Below are 21,029 nucleotides of genomic sequence, written 5' to 3' on the forward strand. Positions count from 1 at the left end.
CACAAATAAACGATTACACTATGTATATAAAGTTTATTAAAATAAATGCATCAGATAACAGATAAATTCACTGTATCAATAAGAAATAACATTTTCATAACAAACGAGAAAAATAAAACATTATGAAAATCAAAATAGTCACGCAGCAAACAATATATTGTGACAATTTTTACTGGTGGCAGGACCTCTTGCGAGTCCGCACGGGTAGGTACCACCACCCCGCTTATTTCTGCCGTGAAGCAGTAACGCGTTTCGGCTTGAAAGGCGGGGCAGCCCTTGTAACTATACGTGAGACCTTAGAACTTATATCTCAAGGTGAGTGGCGCATTTACGTTGTAGATGTCTATGGGCTCCAGTAACCTAACGCCAGGTGGGCTGTGAGCTCGTCCACCCACCTACGCAATAAAAAAAAAAAACATAAGTCTCATAGTCTCTCGTCTCCTCCTAAAGCACGATCGCTCTCAAAGTCGTGAGAGAATCTTCTCCTTATATTCCTTTAGCTCCGAATTCGTTAAGAGATAGCCCGCTACCAGAAGATAGTCATCCGGCTGCTGCAGGATCGCGATTAAGGGCTTCAACTTCGCCGCGTAACTGTTCAGTACATTGCGTCTGACGTTCCAAAGGAGATTGTGCTCTCGGTTCCAGAAATAAGGGAGTTTCCCGCTAACGAGGACCTCGTGCAGGCGAGACACCATCAACTTGAACAGTTTCGAAGGACTGTTCTTGCTCCAAAACGTGATGTCGTCAACTTTGACTATTTCAAACAGAAACAATGTTTTGATGAAGTAACTGGCGATCGCGTTCATGCCTTGCGCGTCTCTCAACTTCTTCATCTGTAAATAAAACCGATCAATCAATCAATCATTACAATAAAGCTGCATAATAATTAGAAATCTGATAGAATTTAATTTAATTTTGCGTAATTACTGGTGGTAGGAACTCTTGTGAGTCCGCGCGGGTAGGTACCACCACCCTGCCTATTTCTGCCGTGAAGCAGTAACGCGTTTCGGTCTGAAGGGTGGGGCAGCCGTTGTAACTATACTGAGATCTTAGAACTTGTATCTCAAGGTGGGTGGCGCATTTACGTTGTAGATGTATATGGGCTCCAGTAACCACTTAACACCAGGTGGGCCGTGAGCTCGTCCACCCATCTAAGCAATAAAAAAACTATTAAATACAAAAGTGACTAAGTCTGTAGAAGTGTATATAATTAAAATGCGAGTAAAACTGTATACTAAGGATGAGCAAAACGCGGCCCGCCAAGCATTTTTAAAATTAAATTTATTTTATGTACTTTCTCCCATCAATTCGTTATTCTGTTCTCTTCTTGTTTGTTTTTAATAAATAAAGTATAATAAATTATTAATAAGAGTTATCTATATGCCGCCCGCCAAAAAAATATATATTTAAATTGGCCCGTTGATTAAAAAGGTTGCTCGCCCTTGCTGTATAAAGTTGTGGTTTTGAGATTACGTGCAATTTGAAGTTTCAGATTATATTTTATCTAAACCATATCCTGAGTAGTTTTGTGTGTTTACAACACTGTAGAACTCATGTCTCAAACTACTGATATCTTCGGAAACCACTTAACACCAGGTTGGCCGTGAGCTTAACTACCCACACAAGCAATAAAACAAAAAATAAATAAATTATCATGATATCAAAAAAGGTGGCAATTCACGGCGCGGTTTCCTTAGATCCCGTCAATGCTCTTTCCTGTTAGCTTAAGATAAGATTAATATTTAAACAAACCCAGTATTTGTTTACATTCATTGAATGAATGCAATTCATTTATCAGTTGTGTAATCATACATCGGGTTGTTGAAAGCGTATTAATGTAGTAGTAAGCCTAAAAAAAGGATTGTGTGGTTTTATGAAACCACGGTAAAAGTGAAACTTTTTTCACATTATAGACATTTAACTCTGACTAACAACATTTACATTAGACACTGACAAAAACAAACAAAATAGCGTAGAGCACTGGCACAAATAAGTCTATACACTACACGGACAGATGCTGCGAACTATAGGCGCCGCCATATTGGCCTTGGCTGCTCTGACGAGCGCCTTTCACTTTATCCCTACTCCGCGGCCGACCATCACGCGACATGCAACACACAGACGAAAAAGTTTGAGACGATGTAATATAGTTACACTTTAAAAAAAGAAGATTAAAAAATCCTCACCAGTCGCAAGGCTGGTCGCAGATTATTGGTCTTGTGCATCAAGAGCCTCTCCTGGTTCTGCATGGATATGCGCCACGACCGGACTTCGTCGGTTTTGTTGGCGGCCTCCTTATTCGGTTTTCCGACAAGCTGCCAGGTACCTTTGCGGCAATTCGGGGGTATTTGCCGGTACTGCTTCGTGATCGGCCATCGATTTTCTGGAAACTTCAGCGCCGGCACCAAGTCCACGCTTAAGCTAAATCCTTTCGATTTATTCGTAATGATCAGCGTCTCCGCAGGACCGGACTGAGAATGGGCTATGACGTACTTAACGCCTCTCACGTTGTATACAGACTGGCCGTTTTCTGTATCGAACTTGTTGAGGGCCCTTTTGACTACGCTTTTAAACCAATCCAAAAATTTGGTGGATAACAAAAAATTGGATTCGTCTTTCCACAGATAAGCGGTTTTGTTGATCTGCCAATCGACTCCGTCCCTCATCGGTAGGTTTTGGAACTGAGGGCCCATTTTCAGTTGAACATAGCCGGCATGTCTGGGTTCAAATTTTATATCGCTCTCGTTTCGATTATTTGTTTTCTCGTGGAAGCAAAGAGGCACACCTATTTCGATAACCATGTCGAATTCATCGGGTTTGTTTATACGCACATTGTCGTAGTGACTCCCGGCATGATGTACCTGAAATGCGATATTTACCTTCAACATTACTCTTTAACAGTGGCGGATTTACCGACAGGCCCCGTAGGCCCGGACCTTGGGCTGCCACTGTGCTTAGTGCGAGTTTTTTAACGTTCTCGATAGCGTAAAAGTTAGCTCATATTTGTATGGAATAGGATCGTTTGCCTACGTTTGCTGCTAGGGGCGCTGTTCCAACTGCATACAAAATTGGGTTAGCTTTTATGCTAGCTATAGCGCTAAGCACACAGGTTTAGGGGCAGCCCCAATCGTGTCAAGAAACTTATTATAACGTATGGCGGGCGGGCTGCACTGCATGGTGCAATCTATACCGCGTCCTTAAATACTCTTCTGTTTTTAACACGCTTTTATTAGTTTCGCCTGTTTGCTTGCTTGCTTGCTTGTTTGTTTGTTTATTGAGAAAGGGGCGGCCGATGGCTTGGGGCCTAGGGCGACTGCAAATCCGCCACTGCTCTTTAATATGCACGTATATTGAAAATGATGATGCATATACTAAGCATAACAAATATGTTTATGATTCGCAGCACTAAAAATATCGTATTCGTATTATAATTATATGTTTTGCTAGATTTTATTATATAGTATGCAAAACGCGACCGAATATCAACTGACGCACGGGATTAACGACCTCGTGAGAACGCGTTTCGAGTTACATTGCCGGTCAACGAAATGAATGAACTTATGAAAACTACAAGTATTTGTTTAATTTTGTGAATAGCATTAGTAGAGATCCGCAATTCGCCACTCAAGCTTTGGAATATAAAAAAAAAAAATATTTCCACATCTAACAGCCACAATAATACAATAAATAACAACATATTGAAGTACAAGACATTATCTTACAATTGTTTTCCTGGAAAAAGTGATTACACTAGGCAATATGGAGTTTGTGATGATGTCTATGGGCCTCTACTAAGTCGTTATTTCAAGTGGACAGCCTTAAATATCTGCACAAAAATTTAATTGTTTTACATATAGAAATATAATAGTTAGGTTTTTAGAAAGATCAAAATCAGGCCTTGATTATAAAAGCTGTCCCTAATGGACATCATCAACGCCAGAAGCACAACCAAGCCACTACCTGCTGCAAACATTTCAGTTTAATCAATGGAACAACCATTCTTTCACACAATAGAAAATTTGGCCCCGTATTTAGTAGCCAGAGGCAGTATATTTACCATGATGTAAAAGACAGTAAAATGGGTTTCCCAGACACAAGAATGTGAAATTATAGCAATGTTTTTGAAATTAAAGTAAGCATTCTTGGTAGTTAAGCTGCATGAAAATTTTATTATTTATTCCATTACATAACAAGCATACAGCCCGCCTGGTACTGTTGTACATAGACATTAATAGTGTCAGGGACACATCCAAGCTGTTAGCTACTGTAAAGTACTTTAAAAACCTTGTTTGAGGTGTCATAGCACTAAAGAAACAAAATTTAAAACTATTAGGACTAGCAAGGATGATATCCCGCATTCATTAGAGGTAAAACTACAGTTGTGAATGTTATTTCTTATTATTTTGCTTGTGAAATAATCTTTAGATTCCAAGAAGCACTTGACAACAATTGAGTCGTGAGATGATCTGCTCATTAATGCTATTAAAAAAAAATACACACCGTGCTCGAATATCTGTTGTAGTATGGATCTATTTCTTTCATTTTCTTGTGAAGATTTTGGAATATTGTATCTAGCACTTTGTAATGTAGTTCAAAATCACTTTCCTTGAGTTGTATATATCTCACTGATATGTCTGCTAGCAGAGACTCTAAATTAGTAATTTTTGGATTGTAGGGTACTTTGTCGCTAATCCCTTCTTTGCATTTCGACTCTGGAGCCCTATTGAAAAAAAAGGCAATTTAAATATTCTTATACAATTATAATATGTTACCGTTAACAATACTTTTTTTTATTAAAATTTGATTGACTTAAACATTCTATTGTAAAAAAAGTGTTTTCTGCTTCTACTAAATTATATCTTTAATTTGTAGAGTCAATAGAGTAATAAAAATGGAAATTATGAACTAAAATTCATAATTAAAACCTAGTTGCATGTGAAACGAAAGTATTTGAAATGAAATGTGTGAAGAATGCAGTATTTCAAATGTTGGAAATAATGGCAATTAAAAAGTGACAAGAAACCATGAAAATTGTTTTAATTACCTATGTTTATGTCACTAAATATCTTTGACACACAAAAACAAAAATTTCTTAAAATGACTTTTTTTTTTCAAAATATATCATGGTTTAGTATGGAAACTCTTACTGAATGTATGAAAACAAAGTTACAAATTAGAGATCTCGGCTGTAAAATAGGGGAAAATCAAATAGATTAGCTGCCAAGACCAGACACGAACAATCTTTCAATCAATTTTTTTTGTGAATCCTCTGAAGTCTCTCAAAGCTCTTATGTTACGAGTCGAAAGTCGAATTAGCTTGTATTTACCTGCTGCTTCTATTGAAGCCCGTTTTTTCTTTTTGCGTTGGTTGTTCTTGCGGACGCTGCGGTTGTGATGAGGTTGATAATATTGCTCCCAAAATGTTGATGAAAGATCGGAGCAACGATTCAGTATTATTCGTATTTTGATTTGGGTTATTCATTTCGCATTAAAAACGTAGTTAGCGTAAAAAATCTTTCAAATAATTAAGAATTATTCAATAACGGATAACGTTATCATCTATCACTATTCACCTAATCACTTGAATTTTTGGAGTAAATGGCGTAGGTAAAGTTTTTTTTTTTTTTTTTTTTTTTTTTTTTTTTTTTTTTTTTTTTTTTTTTTTTTTTTTTTTTTTTTTTTTTTTTTTTTTTTTATCCTACCTAAGCTGATAGCCCTAGCGGCTATTTCAGCGTAGCCTAACTTTAGTAGGTGAGCTCACGGGGCTCAAACCTGACGATGTTGCTAACACGAACCCTAGCAAGAGTCGTGCTTCGCAGAATCTACCACCGGATCGGAAACGCGACCCACTGAGAAGATCCGGCGAGAAACTCAGTGGGCTGTGTCTGAGAGTTAATTTACTCGTCGAGCCCTTCGTCGCAAGCGACGGGTTCGACGAGAACGGTGACCGGTGCTTGAAGTACCTAAAAGCACCGTTAGTGGATCGGGAGGATCCGAGATGACGTGTTTTGGGCGACGTCGACTGCTTTCCATTCTGTCCGCAGGATCGGGAATGTAGTTACCGGCGGCCACGATGAGAGGGTTCTCGTGTCGTGCCGCTTTATCGAAGTGGCGCATGGACGCCGACTGAAGATACTTACTGATGGACTCTAAGTCCAGGTCGTCATGGAGGTCGACGTTCCTGACGAACCACGGGGCTCCGACGGCTATCCTGCAAAAACGGGATTGAATGATTTGAAAGGATTTTAAGTGTATGCGGGCCGCGTGAGCGAACACTACACTTGCATAGGTCATGACGGGGCGTATGCAAGTTTTGTAGAGTGTCACCTTATTTCTAAGGGACATTTTACTTCGCCTACATATCATCGGGTAGAGACGTCCTAGGATGAAGGCGGCACGATCGCGTACCGTCTTGATGTGGGGGCGGAATGTCATCCTACTGTCGAGGGTGACGCCTAAATATTTGACCTTCGGGGCCCACGGTATGGGCTGGTCGTACATCGTGATTGGGGTAGGTAAAGGATTGTAAGCTCCGTATTTATAGTACATCAGCGAAATTAGCCACGGAAGCTGAGGCAGTGCAATCAGCAATGCCTAAGGTAAAGTCCCTAAAATTTGCCTGGCCTTAAGCACAGGTTGTTCATAAATATGGATAATACACTTCATATTTGAGAATATTATCTATGGTTGTACTGTACAAGACCAAAATTCGATTCCAATTGCCAGATCAAATTGGAGCGTGTGGTAATGCTGTACGGATTGTTATTTGTTGCACTTCAAAATATTGTTTTCGGTTCCGTCCCGTACCATAGATATCATTAGTGCATTCAATTCAACTAGTAAGGCAAAGAAAACGTAGCCCAGAAAGACAACTATTTTGAGTAACATCACTGTTGGCTAGGGATAGCTTGGCTTAAAGACTTATTACATTTAGCTGAATTTAGTCGTCTGAATTCAGAAGCAAATTTAGAAGCTTCTGATTACACTGTTCTAAATTCAGTTACTGAATCAATTGTCAGTTTAAACGCGACGAAGTAAGACGTGTCGTGTGCGTAAGAGGAGACCCCAGTATTGTTAAACAACAACATTTTTTTTTGTTTTTGTTTTGTATCAATTTCTCAAAACCAAAAAAAATAAAAACAAGAATATCGGTGAAGAAATATTTATTGCTGTGCGGAATGTTAGCAAATATGCACATTATGAGTGATTTATGAACATTATGAGTGATTTAGAAGCAGACTTCAGAAATTATTTATAAATGGATCCGATCTCGTTTGACCTAATATTAAACCTTGTGACACCGTTTATTCAAAAGCAAGATACTATCCTACGATAGTCTATTATATATCTATTATATAACTATTACATATCTAATTCTACGATAGTATAAGTCCAAAAGAAAGATTAGTTGTAACATTAAGATTTCTTGCAACAGGAAATTCGTATCAAGATTTAAAATTTAGTTCTTCAATATCCCAACCCCTCATGACAAAAAATATCCCTGAAACATGTCGGGCTATTTGTAAATGTCTGGCACATTAAATAAAGGCGACCGAAATTAATACTTTTTATTCGGAAGCAAGAAACAAACTAAAACGTCCTCACGCACGGAGAACTATGGGCCGACTGAAGCCATCAGTAACTAAATGCGATTACACCTTCCTAAATGCGTTTCTAATTAGGCTTCTAAATGATTCAGTCAGTCAGAAACCATCCTTGCTACTGAATTCAGTAGACTAACTTACTTAATGCTATTACACTTCACTGAATTCAGTAGCGTCTGAATTGTGTAATAACCTTATTATGGTGCAGGGTGTGCATACGGACGCATCTGTGTTACAGGGCGTTGGCGTTGGCACTTTCAATAAACCTGTTGCATTTGTATCTATTCCATTTAACCGCACGCTTATTAGAGAGCCAGAGAGGCAAAAAATGTAAGTAAAAAATAGTCCAAAATATTTATATAAAATATAAAATTTACCCGGTTGCTACTGTAGCGCCACCATTATTTAGCAGATTTTAACGGACACTTTTTCACACATAAAGACGGTTCTCCTTACCTCTACCTTCCATAATCACACCGCAGTCACTACTGTCACTAGTTAGTGTAGAATTTTTGTGATCTGTAAAATCTGAGAGATTTATTAATTGTTATTCGGTTAAAATCATGAAATCAGTACACTTTCTTCTTCATTCGTGTTTATAATATGTTCTAAAGTGTGTGTCACCCATCAGATGCAATCTGTGTTCTTAGTGCGAGTTTTTTACCGTTTTCGATAGCGTAAAAATTAGCTCATATTTGTATGAAATGGGATCGTTTGCCTACGTTTGCCGCTAGGGGCGCTATTCCAACTGCATACAAAATTGGGCTAACTTTTACGCTATCGAGAACGTTAAAAAACTATAGTAATAGGCCGAGCGCATTTACCCATCTTTCAATAAAAGCAATAATAATCTTGAACAAACTTACCGTACGCTTTTTTTTTGGTCAGGAGGATATCGCCGGACTCCCACCCTCCACTGGGGATGGCGGGCGGGGTAAACCGACTAAAACCTCCTGTCGCTCAGCAACCCACGTCCGAGCCTCTCATGAGACAGAACTCATGAAAAGGCAAAGGGGGGAGAGTGAAGCGTTTAGTGTGGAGCACATCTCTCCCATCACCCTCCCCCTCGGGACGCCGGACCGGCGGTCGTCGGCGCCACGACCACCAACCCTCTCGGTCGGCAGGCTGTCCGAAGCCCGCCTAGATGGCGCCGGTTAGAGTTAATTATCCTACGGAATACCCCGCTGGGTCAGAACCAGCGTGGGTCGAGGATAGCCGGCCTTCCATAACCCGGATGCTCTTGCGTAAAACGCGTGCAGAGCAGCTCGCACGTCGTCTTCTTAGGCCCCCTTCGCCGGGCCCCAGACCGACATATGAAGGGGACCCGAAACACTTAGAGGGCCAAGGCTAGGGCAAGATCCGCCTCCCTGGCCCCCGCTCGACGGCGGCGGGCTAGTGCGTCTCTCACGCGCCCTGCCGCCGCCTTCTGCGAGATGGTGCACTCACAGAAGTCGAGCATCGCCTTCCACAACATGTCGTTATCGAGCATCGATGCCACAACACTCGGCAACGACAAGTCATTTCCTATTTTTGCGACGAGGGCACGGCGCCACCCCTCCTATGCGGGGCAGGGAACGAGCGTGTGCTCCGCCATGTCCAAGTCGCAACCAGAATGGTGGCACTCTGCCGTCAGCCTGGCTGTGATCCGGTGCAGGAACTCACCGAAGCAACCATGCCCAGTGAGCACCTGGGTGAGCCGGAAAGTGAGGCGTCCTCTGTCACGATTCATCCAATCCACAAGGACCGGGCGAATCGCCTCGACGGTCCTACGATCAGCCAAAGGATCGGCCAGCCGCCTAGACCATGCACCGTACGCTTACTATATGTTACTGAGTTTTGCTGAATCCGTTCTCGGGGTATATTTTGTACTTTAACAAATTCGCCGAAATGCATGAAAACTCCACTCATCGAGAAGAAATAAAAAGATTTTTACTTCGAAATTTTATTCTATATAGAGAATTATTTTACAGCCGTAAATATACAAACGCACCATTATAAAAAGAACAAAATGTTTATGAGTGTTACGAAATTTTCTAACGAAAAATACATGAGCTTACGCCTCGAGCATGTTCTTTGGAATGCTACCTTATTACAATAAAGATTTTATTATAAAAATAAATAAAACCTAAACAATTGAAACGAAAAATATTTGAGAAAAAACTTTATGACCAACAAAAAGAACCTTGCTGCTGTTGAGGTAAGTATTATTGTTAATATGGTACTAAGGTTTACGAGAGAAGTTTAAGCTAACAGCATCCAGTGATAAGTTCAATGAGACGTCAGGAAAACTGAAAAGAGTAAATGGATAATGGACTCAAGATTACGACCTTTTTAATTAAACCTTCGAATTTAGATAAAAGTTCTTAAAAGCCTACAGGAATCTGGTCCATCATTAATTGTCAATATATACTTATTATAAAAAAAAATTTTTTATTTGTATGATAAAGCGAGGAAAAGCGGTTGGTTAAATCTTTCGTGATAAAGTATTCTGAAAAAAAAAAACGAAATTGATTTTTATTTCGGATTTTCACCGAACATTTTAAGCAGAGCTATACGATCCTCGCTCTGCGCGGTCTTCTATCTCAATCAGGAAATAGCCAAAATGATTAGAGACTTGATTTTGAACAAGAGAATAACAAGTGTAAGCTATTAAATTCATTGGGAAGCTTTCTATCGCTCATTGGGTTTCTATGTAGACCGCTTAACGACGGCAACAGACCGCTAATCGAAGAAAACAAAAGATAATCAGGACCTCCCGCTCGTAGGGTCGGGAGTTAATGGTAAACACTATCCGCAGTGGTGACTTCTAACCCTTCCACTGCCAACCGTATTCTCCTTTATTCGCAGAACTCATACTGTATTAAAAGCGATATCGTCTTTTCGCATTAAAAGCGTACAATTTCCTAAAGTATTCGAAATTGAGTTAATATGTGCAATCATTTGGTATCACCAGTAATTTTCTCATTAATACTGTCAAAAGAGCGTAGTTTAGTTTTAGTTTACCTATATTTTGACTACTATTAACAAAATTAATAATAAAAATTAATACATGTGACTAGGAGATGTATGGAAATGGTAGTGCAAGGTAGAGGGGGAAGAGGTCGACCGAAGAAGACATGGATGGAGTGTGTGAATGACGATATGAGAGAGAGAGGAGTGAGTGTTGAGATGACGGCTGATAGAAGAGAATGGAAGAGAAAAATTAGCTGTGCCGACCCCACATAGTGGGATAAGGTGGAGAAAAAAAAAAAATACATAATTTTATCTTACTTTAAAAGACAGATAATGTAAGTGGTAAAAAATAAAAAATAAATGTTGCAAAGATGATTAACATTAAAAATATCACATGTTAAACCTTTAAAACACTCTCCTGTAAAATTTGTAAGTTTTGAGATTATACAGTTTTAATACAAGAAGACGATATATAAAATGTGTAAAAATAGAAAAAGATTAAGTACGTAAACAAAAAAAAAAAACTATTTTTCTTTTAATAATCATTTTTATAGTAATTTTAATAACTTTGTGATTCGTGTTAAGCGTAAATTAATCCCGGGCTTGATGTACGCAAACTTATGGTAATGTCTGACACGAATTATTGAGAGTAACGTGAACTCGACCGACTATTCCAACTCAATGGAATTCGCAGGATCCTTGGTGGGCTGAAGCATTCGTCGAAACATTACGACCATATTCTCACTGACAGTATCTTCTCTTATACCTTTCAACGAGGAATTCTTGTATATATATATAATCTGAATCTCGGAAATGGCTCCAACGATTTCCATTAAATTTAGTATACAGGGGATTTCGGGGGCGATAAATCGATCTAGCTACGATTTATTTTCAGAAAATGTTGTTTTATTCTTGTTTTCAATAATCAACTCTTCCCGACATCTATTGGCGAATAATAGTACTATTTTTCTTAATTGAGGGCAACTAACCGCTTTAAAGACACAAGATGGCGTTATCAAAAAAAAATCATCATCTAGTATACTTTTATTACTTTGAAGTTCAAAGCCTAGTGGAATCCGTGTTTGGCTTCTCGAAAAATATAATTCTTTATCAGAATCTAAACGGAAATAGCTCTCGTTCCTTTTGAGATAAGGTTGATTTTTCAATCACAAGCTGATTGTCCAAGTTAATTATAATCTGATCCAATATACAACTGAATTATTTTATTCGTACAAATATTTCTTTTTAATTTGTTTCGTGTTATATTATATTATGTTATATTATATTATCGTTATAAACACATTTTTTCTTCTATTTCATTATTTTTTAAAACGAATATTGAAAATTCACGATTTCTTTTACCTAATTATCATAAGCGTATTATGAGAAAAAGTCAAGTTTCAAGTTTGAGTGGATAACAAAACATTAAAATCACTGCTCAGTTAAGTTAAATGAAGTTAACAAAATTGAGAACGAATATGGAGTTTATTTAATTGGCTGATATTGACACGTCTACAAAACGTATCTTATCTTCCGAATAGAATAGTAAGTCAACAGAATAGCTACAGTCGCACGCTAGGTGTCCCCTCACGTAAGAGCCGGTTGAAGAGTCTTGGATGGTCATGTCCCTCAACAAAGTCAACCCATCAATAACAATCGTGCCAATAACATCATCATTAGCATTCTAGTTTAAGGTAGCATTACTTGAGAATTTTTTTTAATCTTAAAATCTCTACACTTTTCATTTTAACACAAATACTAAATAAAAAAAACGTTCTTTTTATCTTAATCGTTTTCGCGTCTAAAGCACTACAAGATTGAGCGTGTCATCGAAATTTGAGGGTAGGCGGAAAATACGAGTTTGTACAACATGCCTCTGAATCCTACTGAAATCTTCGTGGCGGAATGTGGTACAGAACCAGTAAAAACAGTTTCGGTATTTCTGTTCGTTTTGGAAAACCATAAATTACATTTCACACTAATCATACCAACACTTACTGGTACCTATTTCTATCATAGCGGGTAGTTAACGGTATACGACAAGTATTACTCAAAATAAACAAAACAAACAAAAATTGTATCATAACTGTAGATTAACTGGTAAGAAAAGTCGTGAAGTCAAATGTGCAAAGGCAATAAGGTAATACACGTGCATTTTCAATGCAAAAGTTTAAAATGGGTCATTTGACCGTGTTATGGTATGTTTAGTGTTAAATATCATATACTTTGATTAGAAGATTCAGAAACAATCGCAATAAAATTATCCAAAAGCCCATTCAATAATATACACATTATTATTGAATGGAGTTTAACAACGACATTAAACTTTTCTTAAGTTCCCAATATCTAGTCGCTGTTGCTAGAAAGGGGTAGACTGAGAAATGTGAAAACGTGGCAAGAACCAGTTCAATAGTAATGTGTATAATTCAGTTAAAGGCAAAACTTTAAAACAATCTGAATTAGACTCTCTTGACGAAGTTTTCGAACCGACACTTTGGTACTGTCTAAAACAAAACCATAATATTTCAGCATTAAAATCCCAACAAGAACTCGATCTTGTAATCATCATTATATTAGGCCTTACAGCCCAGGGTGGGTCTTAGCCTGGCCCAGTATGTCTCTCCAGACTGCTCTGTTCAAGGCTTTCTCCTTCCAATTCCTGACACCGATAACTTTGAAGTCCGGTCAATCTTGTAATGCCACAGCCTAAATTCTTATAATACAATAACTATACTTCAATTGATTTTTTTTCTTGTAACAAACATTATGTGCAGTCTAAGCAAATATACATACAATTTTATTAAATTATGTTTTTTTTTTTCATTAATAATGCACCTAGTGACTTCTAATTTATAAACAGAAATAACCCGGTGAGTCTAATTTTGCTCTATGCATGTACATAATGTTTTATTTATATATGTATATGTTTTATTTATTTAAAATTAATAATTGAAATAACAGCTATCAACTCTTAAACGATTATAATATATAGTTTTTTATTTTTTTTTATATTAATTTTATTACTTATTATTAAACAAAATTAGTCTCACTGTAGGCATTTTAGCTAACATACGCAATAATATGAGATACGTATATTAGTAATAATAATAATTATTATAACACTATTCAGTTGTAAATATTTCCTAGCATAGTTGAGTCGACTATTATCAAAGGCGGCAATCTGACTTTTGGACAATGATTGGTAAATCAGAAAAACGAATTATTGACTTTGTATTCCATTGGCAGACACAAAACTCTTCGGAACGACATCTTAGATAAATAACAGGTTAACTATTAACCTTTATTTAATGCAGGTTTTGAACCGTATTCTTTGAAGGAGACGATTATATTGAAATAAATCTGTATTGACATATCAATAAAAATTTTTTGTCCAAATGTACAGATTGCCACCTTTGATAATAGACGACTCAGTTATAAGCTTCAACAGTACAGCAACCTGATTGTTTAGGTATATATTATGGAAACTAAACTGATATGTTCCCGAGTGTTGTTTCTGATGGCCTAAGGTTGATGTACTGTTGACTTTACATACTCGTACAAAAAAAAAACTTTTACGCAAAAACTAAATTCTGTAACTTAAAATTATCCATGAATGTGAAATTGTTCTAATTTAAACGTTTAACTGGCCGCATCAATTTCATTATAATATTTTAAATAAGCACTTAAACCGTTTTATTAACAATTCTAAACAGTCAATACTTTAAAAAAATGTTTAATGAAAAATACGTTTTTAATTGGTCTTCAGGTCAGAATTCCACAAGAGACAAACTGAAATAATCACCGCGCAATGTAATCCAAACCGGCAATGGTCATTATTATTTATAGACGAAATCTCATTACAGAAGGATTAACTTGAATTGCGTAAAAATAATTCTTAACCACATCAAACATGATATCTTCTTTAAGCTACTAGCTAGTATCTCGAAAAACGCCAAAACGTATTTGGCATATCATCAAGAAGATCCACAAATATATTTTCGATAATTTACAATATAGAGAGAACCAATTAATGACGTATTTAGGTACCTATCGTTATGCAATGATGCGTCATACTGAATTGCATAATGTTCACGTGTAATCCGGTCTTAACGTTAGTCAATTATAGCGGTCAATTCGTTTTTTTTTAATTGCCATTTGCGGCTCTGGCTTTATGAATTGTGAATGTGTGACGGAATCTTTTAACGTAATTTTCGTAAACTTCAAAACATCGAAATGACTTGTGATTAAATACAAAATTTGTAAAACGTATTTTATTGCAATTAAAATTAGAAAAGATTATTGGAAATCATTATTGTGTGCTATCACAGTTCATTATCTAAAGAAATTTGATATTATGACACGCGAGCGAGTTGTATTTGTTTTTTTTTTTTTAGTACCTATAACAGCCGATTAATTGTTCTACACGTTCAATTAATTAATTATGAAAAAAAAAAAACATTTTTTAATTATTTTCGTTTCCAACGCCAAGCGATATTGATTATCATGATCATCATTTAATGAATAGTGAAATCTGAGATTGCTCATTGATCCATCACCGCCAGAGGTGCTTCAGATACTGAATTAAACAAACGTAGGGAGAGGCTACGAACTGGCCGCGTAAATAATGCGAATTCAGTTTTAATGTTTGACCAAAAAACTGATATGCCCCTCGCCTGTTTTGTATATCGATAAACTTACTCTCTGACGATTAATCGGGCTGTGACGCATATATATAGTTTTAAACTTGCCTATCGAAATAAAGGAACACCGACGAATTGAGTTACTCCCCCGTTTTTGTAGTCGGAAAATCAAGTTTAAAATATCAGAGATCGTTGATGCATCATTGCACAGCGGTACCCAAATAAAACGATGCTAATGGAATGAAATGAATTACAATTTAAAGAACTAACAAATTGGGAGGTGATTCTTAAATATTTTACTGTCAATTATTATTATTAATGTGAATAAATTAATTACCTTGTCGACAAAATTTATTTCGTGAAATTTGAAAATCATCTACCTATATGTAGCCTGTATTGCTCATTCAAAAATATTATTAATTAGGCTAATTAAATCGTCTCATCTAATTAATTTTAACTATCAAATGTTGAATTTCGTTACGGCCCCTAGTGATCACGTTGTGATCGATATTTATGCGTGATCAGTATCGATAAAGGATATCGATAAAACAAAAACTGAACTCATCTCGATGATTACTGTTTATAAACGAAATATGAGAAATTTAACGTCGCCAGAATTATATTTTATTGCTACGTCTTTCTGCTCAATGGAATTTCTTGTGGAGCGAGCAGTCAAAATCATCCATGATTGGTTTAACAATATTTTCATTTAAATTGTAAACAAAAAAAACACCTATTACATTGAACTAGTTAAATTGGCATTCATTAGTTAATTTATAAACAATAATTAAAGTAATCAAACAGAGCTTGGTGGCGATTAATTCCATATACGCGTGGTTAATACAACAGAATCTTGCTAATGTAATCCGTACCGAGTTAATGCGCGCTACCAGACTTACTGTGCGCGATCAGCCACTGGAGAGTTATGTCGATGTTGTCTTTCTCCTTGCACGATATGGAATAACAGCAAATCTCGCGGTCCTGGATCGCTGACAGGTTCCTTAAATTAGAAACGTCAATTGTTGATTATCATCGTCATGCCCCGATCCATTAACGGTGCTTTTAGGCACCACAAGCACCGGTCAACGTCCTCGCCGAACCCGTCGCTTGCGACGAAGGGCTCGACGAGCGAATTAACCCATAGACACAGCCCACTGAGTTTCTCGCCGGATCTTTTCAGTGGGTCGCGTTTCGGATTTGGTGGTAGATTCTGCGAAGCACTGCTCTTGCTAGGGTCAGTGTTAGCAACACTCCGGTTTGAGCCCCGTGAGCTCACCTACACACGTTAGGGTGAAGCTGAAATAGCCTCTCAAGGCTATCAGCATAGGTAGGGAAAAAAAACATGTTCCGACGCAGATTTTCAGAGCAATGTGACATAAGTCAGAGCAGCTGCGTTGGAATAAATAAAGGTTGCAGAAGAAGAACAGTATTAAGTAGAATTGCCCACCGCTGAACACTTAGACTTTTTGGCGGGAACGCGAGGAGTGAAGTTGTGTGATTTGTTTTATTTTGTCTATTTAGTGTTTCTTCAGGTTTAAATGTAAAATGTAATAACGGTGGTTTATTAACTGTTTAATATCTGTGAAAGTGCACAAATGTTGGAAAATGAAACAAAGCCGCTGGACGTAATTTCTTGGGATCCTCCAAAAACTCCACTGAAAAAATCTCAATAAATGACCACCATTTTACTAACACTATATTTCATCTCAGTTCATTAATGTCTCAAATTAATCTTCTTTTCATTTCACTCCATATTAACAGTTTACATAAAAATAAGAATAGAAATTAAAATACGACACGACTTAAAAGTCATTGCTACCAGGTCATAAAATCCTTTTAAAAAAATATGAACACTTACATTCTTTCAATGAGTCCATGTTCGTCGAGAGCTTGTGGCAGATCGCGCTTGTTGCCGAGCACCAGCACGGGGATGCCGGTGAGCTGCTGCTTCTCCAGCAGGCTGTGAAGCTCGTTACGCGACGCCTCGATCTTATCAGGGTCGGCCGCGTCCACCATGTACCTGTTAGATAAACCGACAAACTAATACTACCGTAGGTAGATTGGGGCGGGATCGAGACCCTTTCCAAATCCAACACAAATTTTCAATGGTTTTTCTTAGGGTAAAACCAAGAAAATTGAGCTTGAGCTGGCTTAAGATTTTATATATAAGCCGCGCCAATAAAGAAACGAATCTAAAATGACGGCGGCGATCATGCGCTCTCACTCTAAACAGTCTAAACTATTGCTGTCTTTAGTCGCGGCAATGCTGGTGTTTGCAGAGCGACGGTTAGTACAAAATCTGTCTCAAATTCTTATTTATTAACTGATATAAATTTGTTGTTCGTTAATCTGTGTTCTGGTTATGTTACCCTTACACTAGTCTGCACTGCTGCACTATTAGAACATGAAGAACTCTGGTAGTTAGCCTCATTGAAAATCTCCTTGGGTTAGTACCACTATTGTTCCGTCGGACAATCCCAGTTTAAGGGCTTACAGTTATTCCAATACAATTGAAGCTTTACCTTCATGTATCAAGATAGCAGAATGGTTATGATATCAATGGGCCACTGGTCTAAAGATTGGTGAAATTATCTAACCATATACATCGTTTTCATTATTATTTATAAGTTAGGCACAACATGATGCTAAATGATGTTGAAAGGCCAATAACACCACATTGTTATGGTAGGCAGCACCTTGACTCTGTCTGCTGACGTCCGTGAGCGATGGTAACCACTTATCATCAGGTGGGCCGCAAGCTCATCTGCCTACAAAGGCAAAAAAAACAACTATGCATATTTCATGCAAAAATTTTCTAAGATTTGGACCAGAATGTAGATTGTTTTTAGGTACAATTGACAAAATTCAAGAATACCTTACCTAGCATTAAGATCCTTTAAGAAAATTCTAGAAGTTTGCTAGAATACAATAAAGTTCACACCACACATCAATAAATAACAATATTAAATTAAATTAAATATAAATTTGCCATAATAGTTTACGTACACAATAGCATTGACCCCTCTGCAATAACGCTCCCACATTGAACGGAATCTTGGTTGGCCACCAATATCCCATACCTAAAAAAAATATAGTTTAAATATTATTTTTAAGATTATGAGTAAAATCACATAAAGATCACTAAAGGTGGCATAGCTTATTTAGCCAGAGAACTGCTCCTCAAACCTTAGTACGAAGGTATTTGAAGCTGAAAAAAATTGTGACCCAATTAATTTCAGATTAAAACTTCACTACATCAAGTGTTTATGACTCTTTCACTCTTTGAATTTGGAATTTAAGGCAGAGAATATGACATATTGTACGACATACAAGCTCCCTCAGCTTTGGTTACTACTTGTCTGTTGTAGATGTTTTTTTTTATTGCTTAGATTGGTGGACGAGCTCACAGCCCACCTGGTGTTAAGTGGTTACTGGAGCCCATAGACCTTTACAACGTAAATGCGCCACCCACCTTGAAATATAAGTTCTAAGATCTCAGTATAGTTTTGTGACTCCGCATGGGTAGGTACCACCGCTCTGCCTATTTCTGCAGTGAAGCACTAATGCATTTCGGTTGAAAGGGTGGGGCAGCCGTTGTACTGTAAAACCTGAGACTGATAATGTTTATAATAAACTGAGACTGATAATGTTTACCTTGATTGTTACGTTTCCTTTGGTTACTTTGCGCATGTTGAAACCGACTGTTGGAATCATGTCTTCACTAAACTGGCCTGACTGTTAAAAAAATTTGAAATCAATACAACATTACTTTTAAATACAAATAAATATTTGTATTTAAAAAATATATGTGCCACTACACAGCTAACACAGCCGTGGCGGTTTTTAAAAGTTACAAGTGAACAGTAATGATATTTGATAAATGTTTTTTGTTCAATCCATCCATTAACATCAACAAATAAACAAAAAAAATACAAAAATGTATAAAAACTGTGCAGTTATAATCAGAATGACTTTTTTGGGTTGCTATTCAAAACATTTCAAACAGGTAGCATTAACATAAATAAAAAAAGAATTATTAGAAGTCACTTTGGGATTTTTTTATAAATGGAAGCTCCATTTACTTAGTTACATTTCAAAATCTACATTTTGAAGAGTTAAATTTTTATGTTCTGTTTTATTAAATAAAAACCAACTTTTAATTAAGGTTTTTTAAATTAATATGTACATAAACCTACCTAAGCAACATACCATGTACATACAGTTTGAGAACAAAAACCGATAAAAATATTTTCATTTATCCGTGGTGCTAATCTATCAAAGCATACGGGTAGTTTAATGAGCTAATGAACAAATTACTCGATATTATATACCAGCGACATGCAAAAAGTCATCGATTATTTTGCGAAAATTTTAAATTTGATCATTAAAAACAAAGTGCGACTTTTGCTCGGCAGATAAAAATAAAAACAAATAATGAAGATTAATCAACAAAAGAAATATTGTTTTCAGATTACACTTACAGCAATGACGTTAACAAAAGTTGTTTTGCCCGAATACTGCAAGCCCACCAGTGTAAGCTCCATTTCCTCCTTCCAAAACAAGCTTTTAATCCAATCTAAGATGCGATTGATTAAAGCAAGCATTTTGAATGATTAAAATCCAAATTCAATCGAAATTACTTTTCCAAAAAATTTACGCCTCTTCTGAAAATCTGCTGTGATTGACTTTGCATTGACGTTTGACAGTTCAAAACTTTCAAACGGCGTTTTGCTAATACTAATGCATCACAAAGGCAAGATCTTTTCATTTAAACGTGCAATTAAACGTTAAAAAACGTGCATACTTATGAACACCTATTTTAAAATCTTAAAAGGCCAGTAAATATTTGATGATTAGCTCATCACTTTCCAGACATAAGCGTAAATAGTAAGTTTTAGGTGTCAGTACGGAAGGTTTAAGTAGGTTTCAGATTAAATAAAGAGTGAAGAGAAAAGAAAAAACTGTATATGAAATTTTTCTATTGCGTTTAAAGTAGCATTTTCTTCTGATTTCTGATAATCAATTTAAATAACTTAATTATTTTGTATGGTATGATACATTCGCCTTTCCAGTTGGAAAAATACAACAACAACTACTACTACTGACATTTGACAAGTACTTAATTTCAATAGTAGTTTGATGTCACTTCCGTTGCATACCTGCGTGACGTTCTGTAAAAATTTTACCCCCAAGCGCCTAAAGAAGTTTCACTTCAAAAAAATATTATGATACTCATATAATTATTTATTATATAAATATAAACACAAGGAGAAACCCTCTCCCCAAACCCCTTATCAGCTTGTATCCTGACAGCCTTAATCCAGCTCATGCAAATGCCAGTCACCATTGACGCCCGATACACACACTTACGGATCGACACACTATTTTTAGACGCTTACAGCTCTGATGCCAGGATCAGGCATCACACTAGTATCCGTACTAGTCGAACTCATCGAAGAGTTCAGCTTCTTCTTTCTTCTAAAATCTAGCACATATCATCAGCCCGGTGAGTTCCTTCCCGGAACTGTTTCGCGAGCTGTAGGGCCTCCTTCGCAGGTACTCGGACTACTGTAAACAAATATAACTCCTCCTGGCTGAACCGTGCTACCCACATAAGCTGGCGAAGCTTGAAAGGCCCTCGATTACCTTCCATCCCATTAAACGAATAACTATAGCCCTGTGTTCGACTTCGGCAGGTCCCAAGTCTGCTTTTGGAGACTCCGTTCATGTAGGTATTGCAGTTTGACGACAGATTGATGCAGATTTTTTTGGTAGTGGAGCGTATAAGCCCCCACCATCCTGACTATTCCTACCGCAAAACAATCTCACGATC

General features: G+C 37.0%; 1 protein-coding gene across 2 annotated transcripts; it reads right to left on the reverse strand.

Moving 5' to 3' along the window:
* Nucleotides 1–8: 8 nt before the first annotated feature.
* Nucleotides 9–19,897, reverse strand: LOC692858 (ADP-ribosylation factor-like protein). Of its 2 annotated transcripts, XM_062674833.1 has the most exons (9): nt 19,678–19,897; nt 18,851–18,931; nt 18,203–18,276; nt 17,055–17,216; nt 16,084–16,196; nt 5,328–5,490; nt 4,501–4,720; nt 2,187–2,861; nt 9–833 (listed from the first exon to the last, which is right to left on the reverse strand). In XM_062674833.1, the coding sequence occupies exons 1-9, from the start codon at nt 19,798–19,800 to the stop codon at nt 462–464; spliced, it is 1,983 nt and encodes a 660-aa protein (XP_062530817.1). In that variant the 5' UTR covers nt 19,801–19,897; the 3' UTR covers nt 9–461.
* Between the last annotated feature and the right edge of the window lie 1,132 nt (nt 19,898–21,029).

This window comes from Bombyx mori, chromosome 22, assembly GCF_030269925.1.
Source record: "Bombyx mori chromosome 22, ASM3026992v2".
Classification (NCBI taxonomy): Eukaryota; Metazoa; Arthropoda; class Insecta; order Lepidoptera; family Bombycidae; genus Bombyx; species Bombyx mori.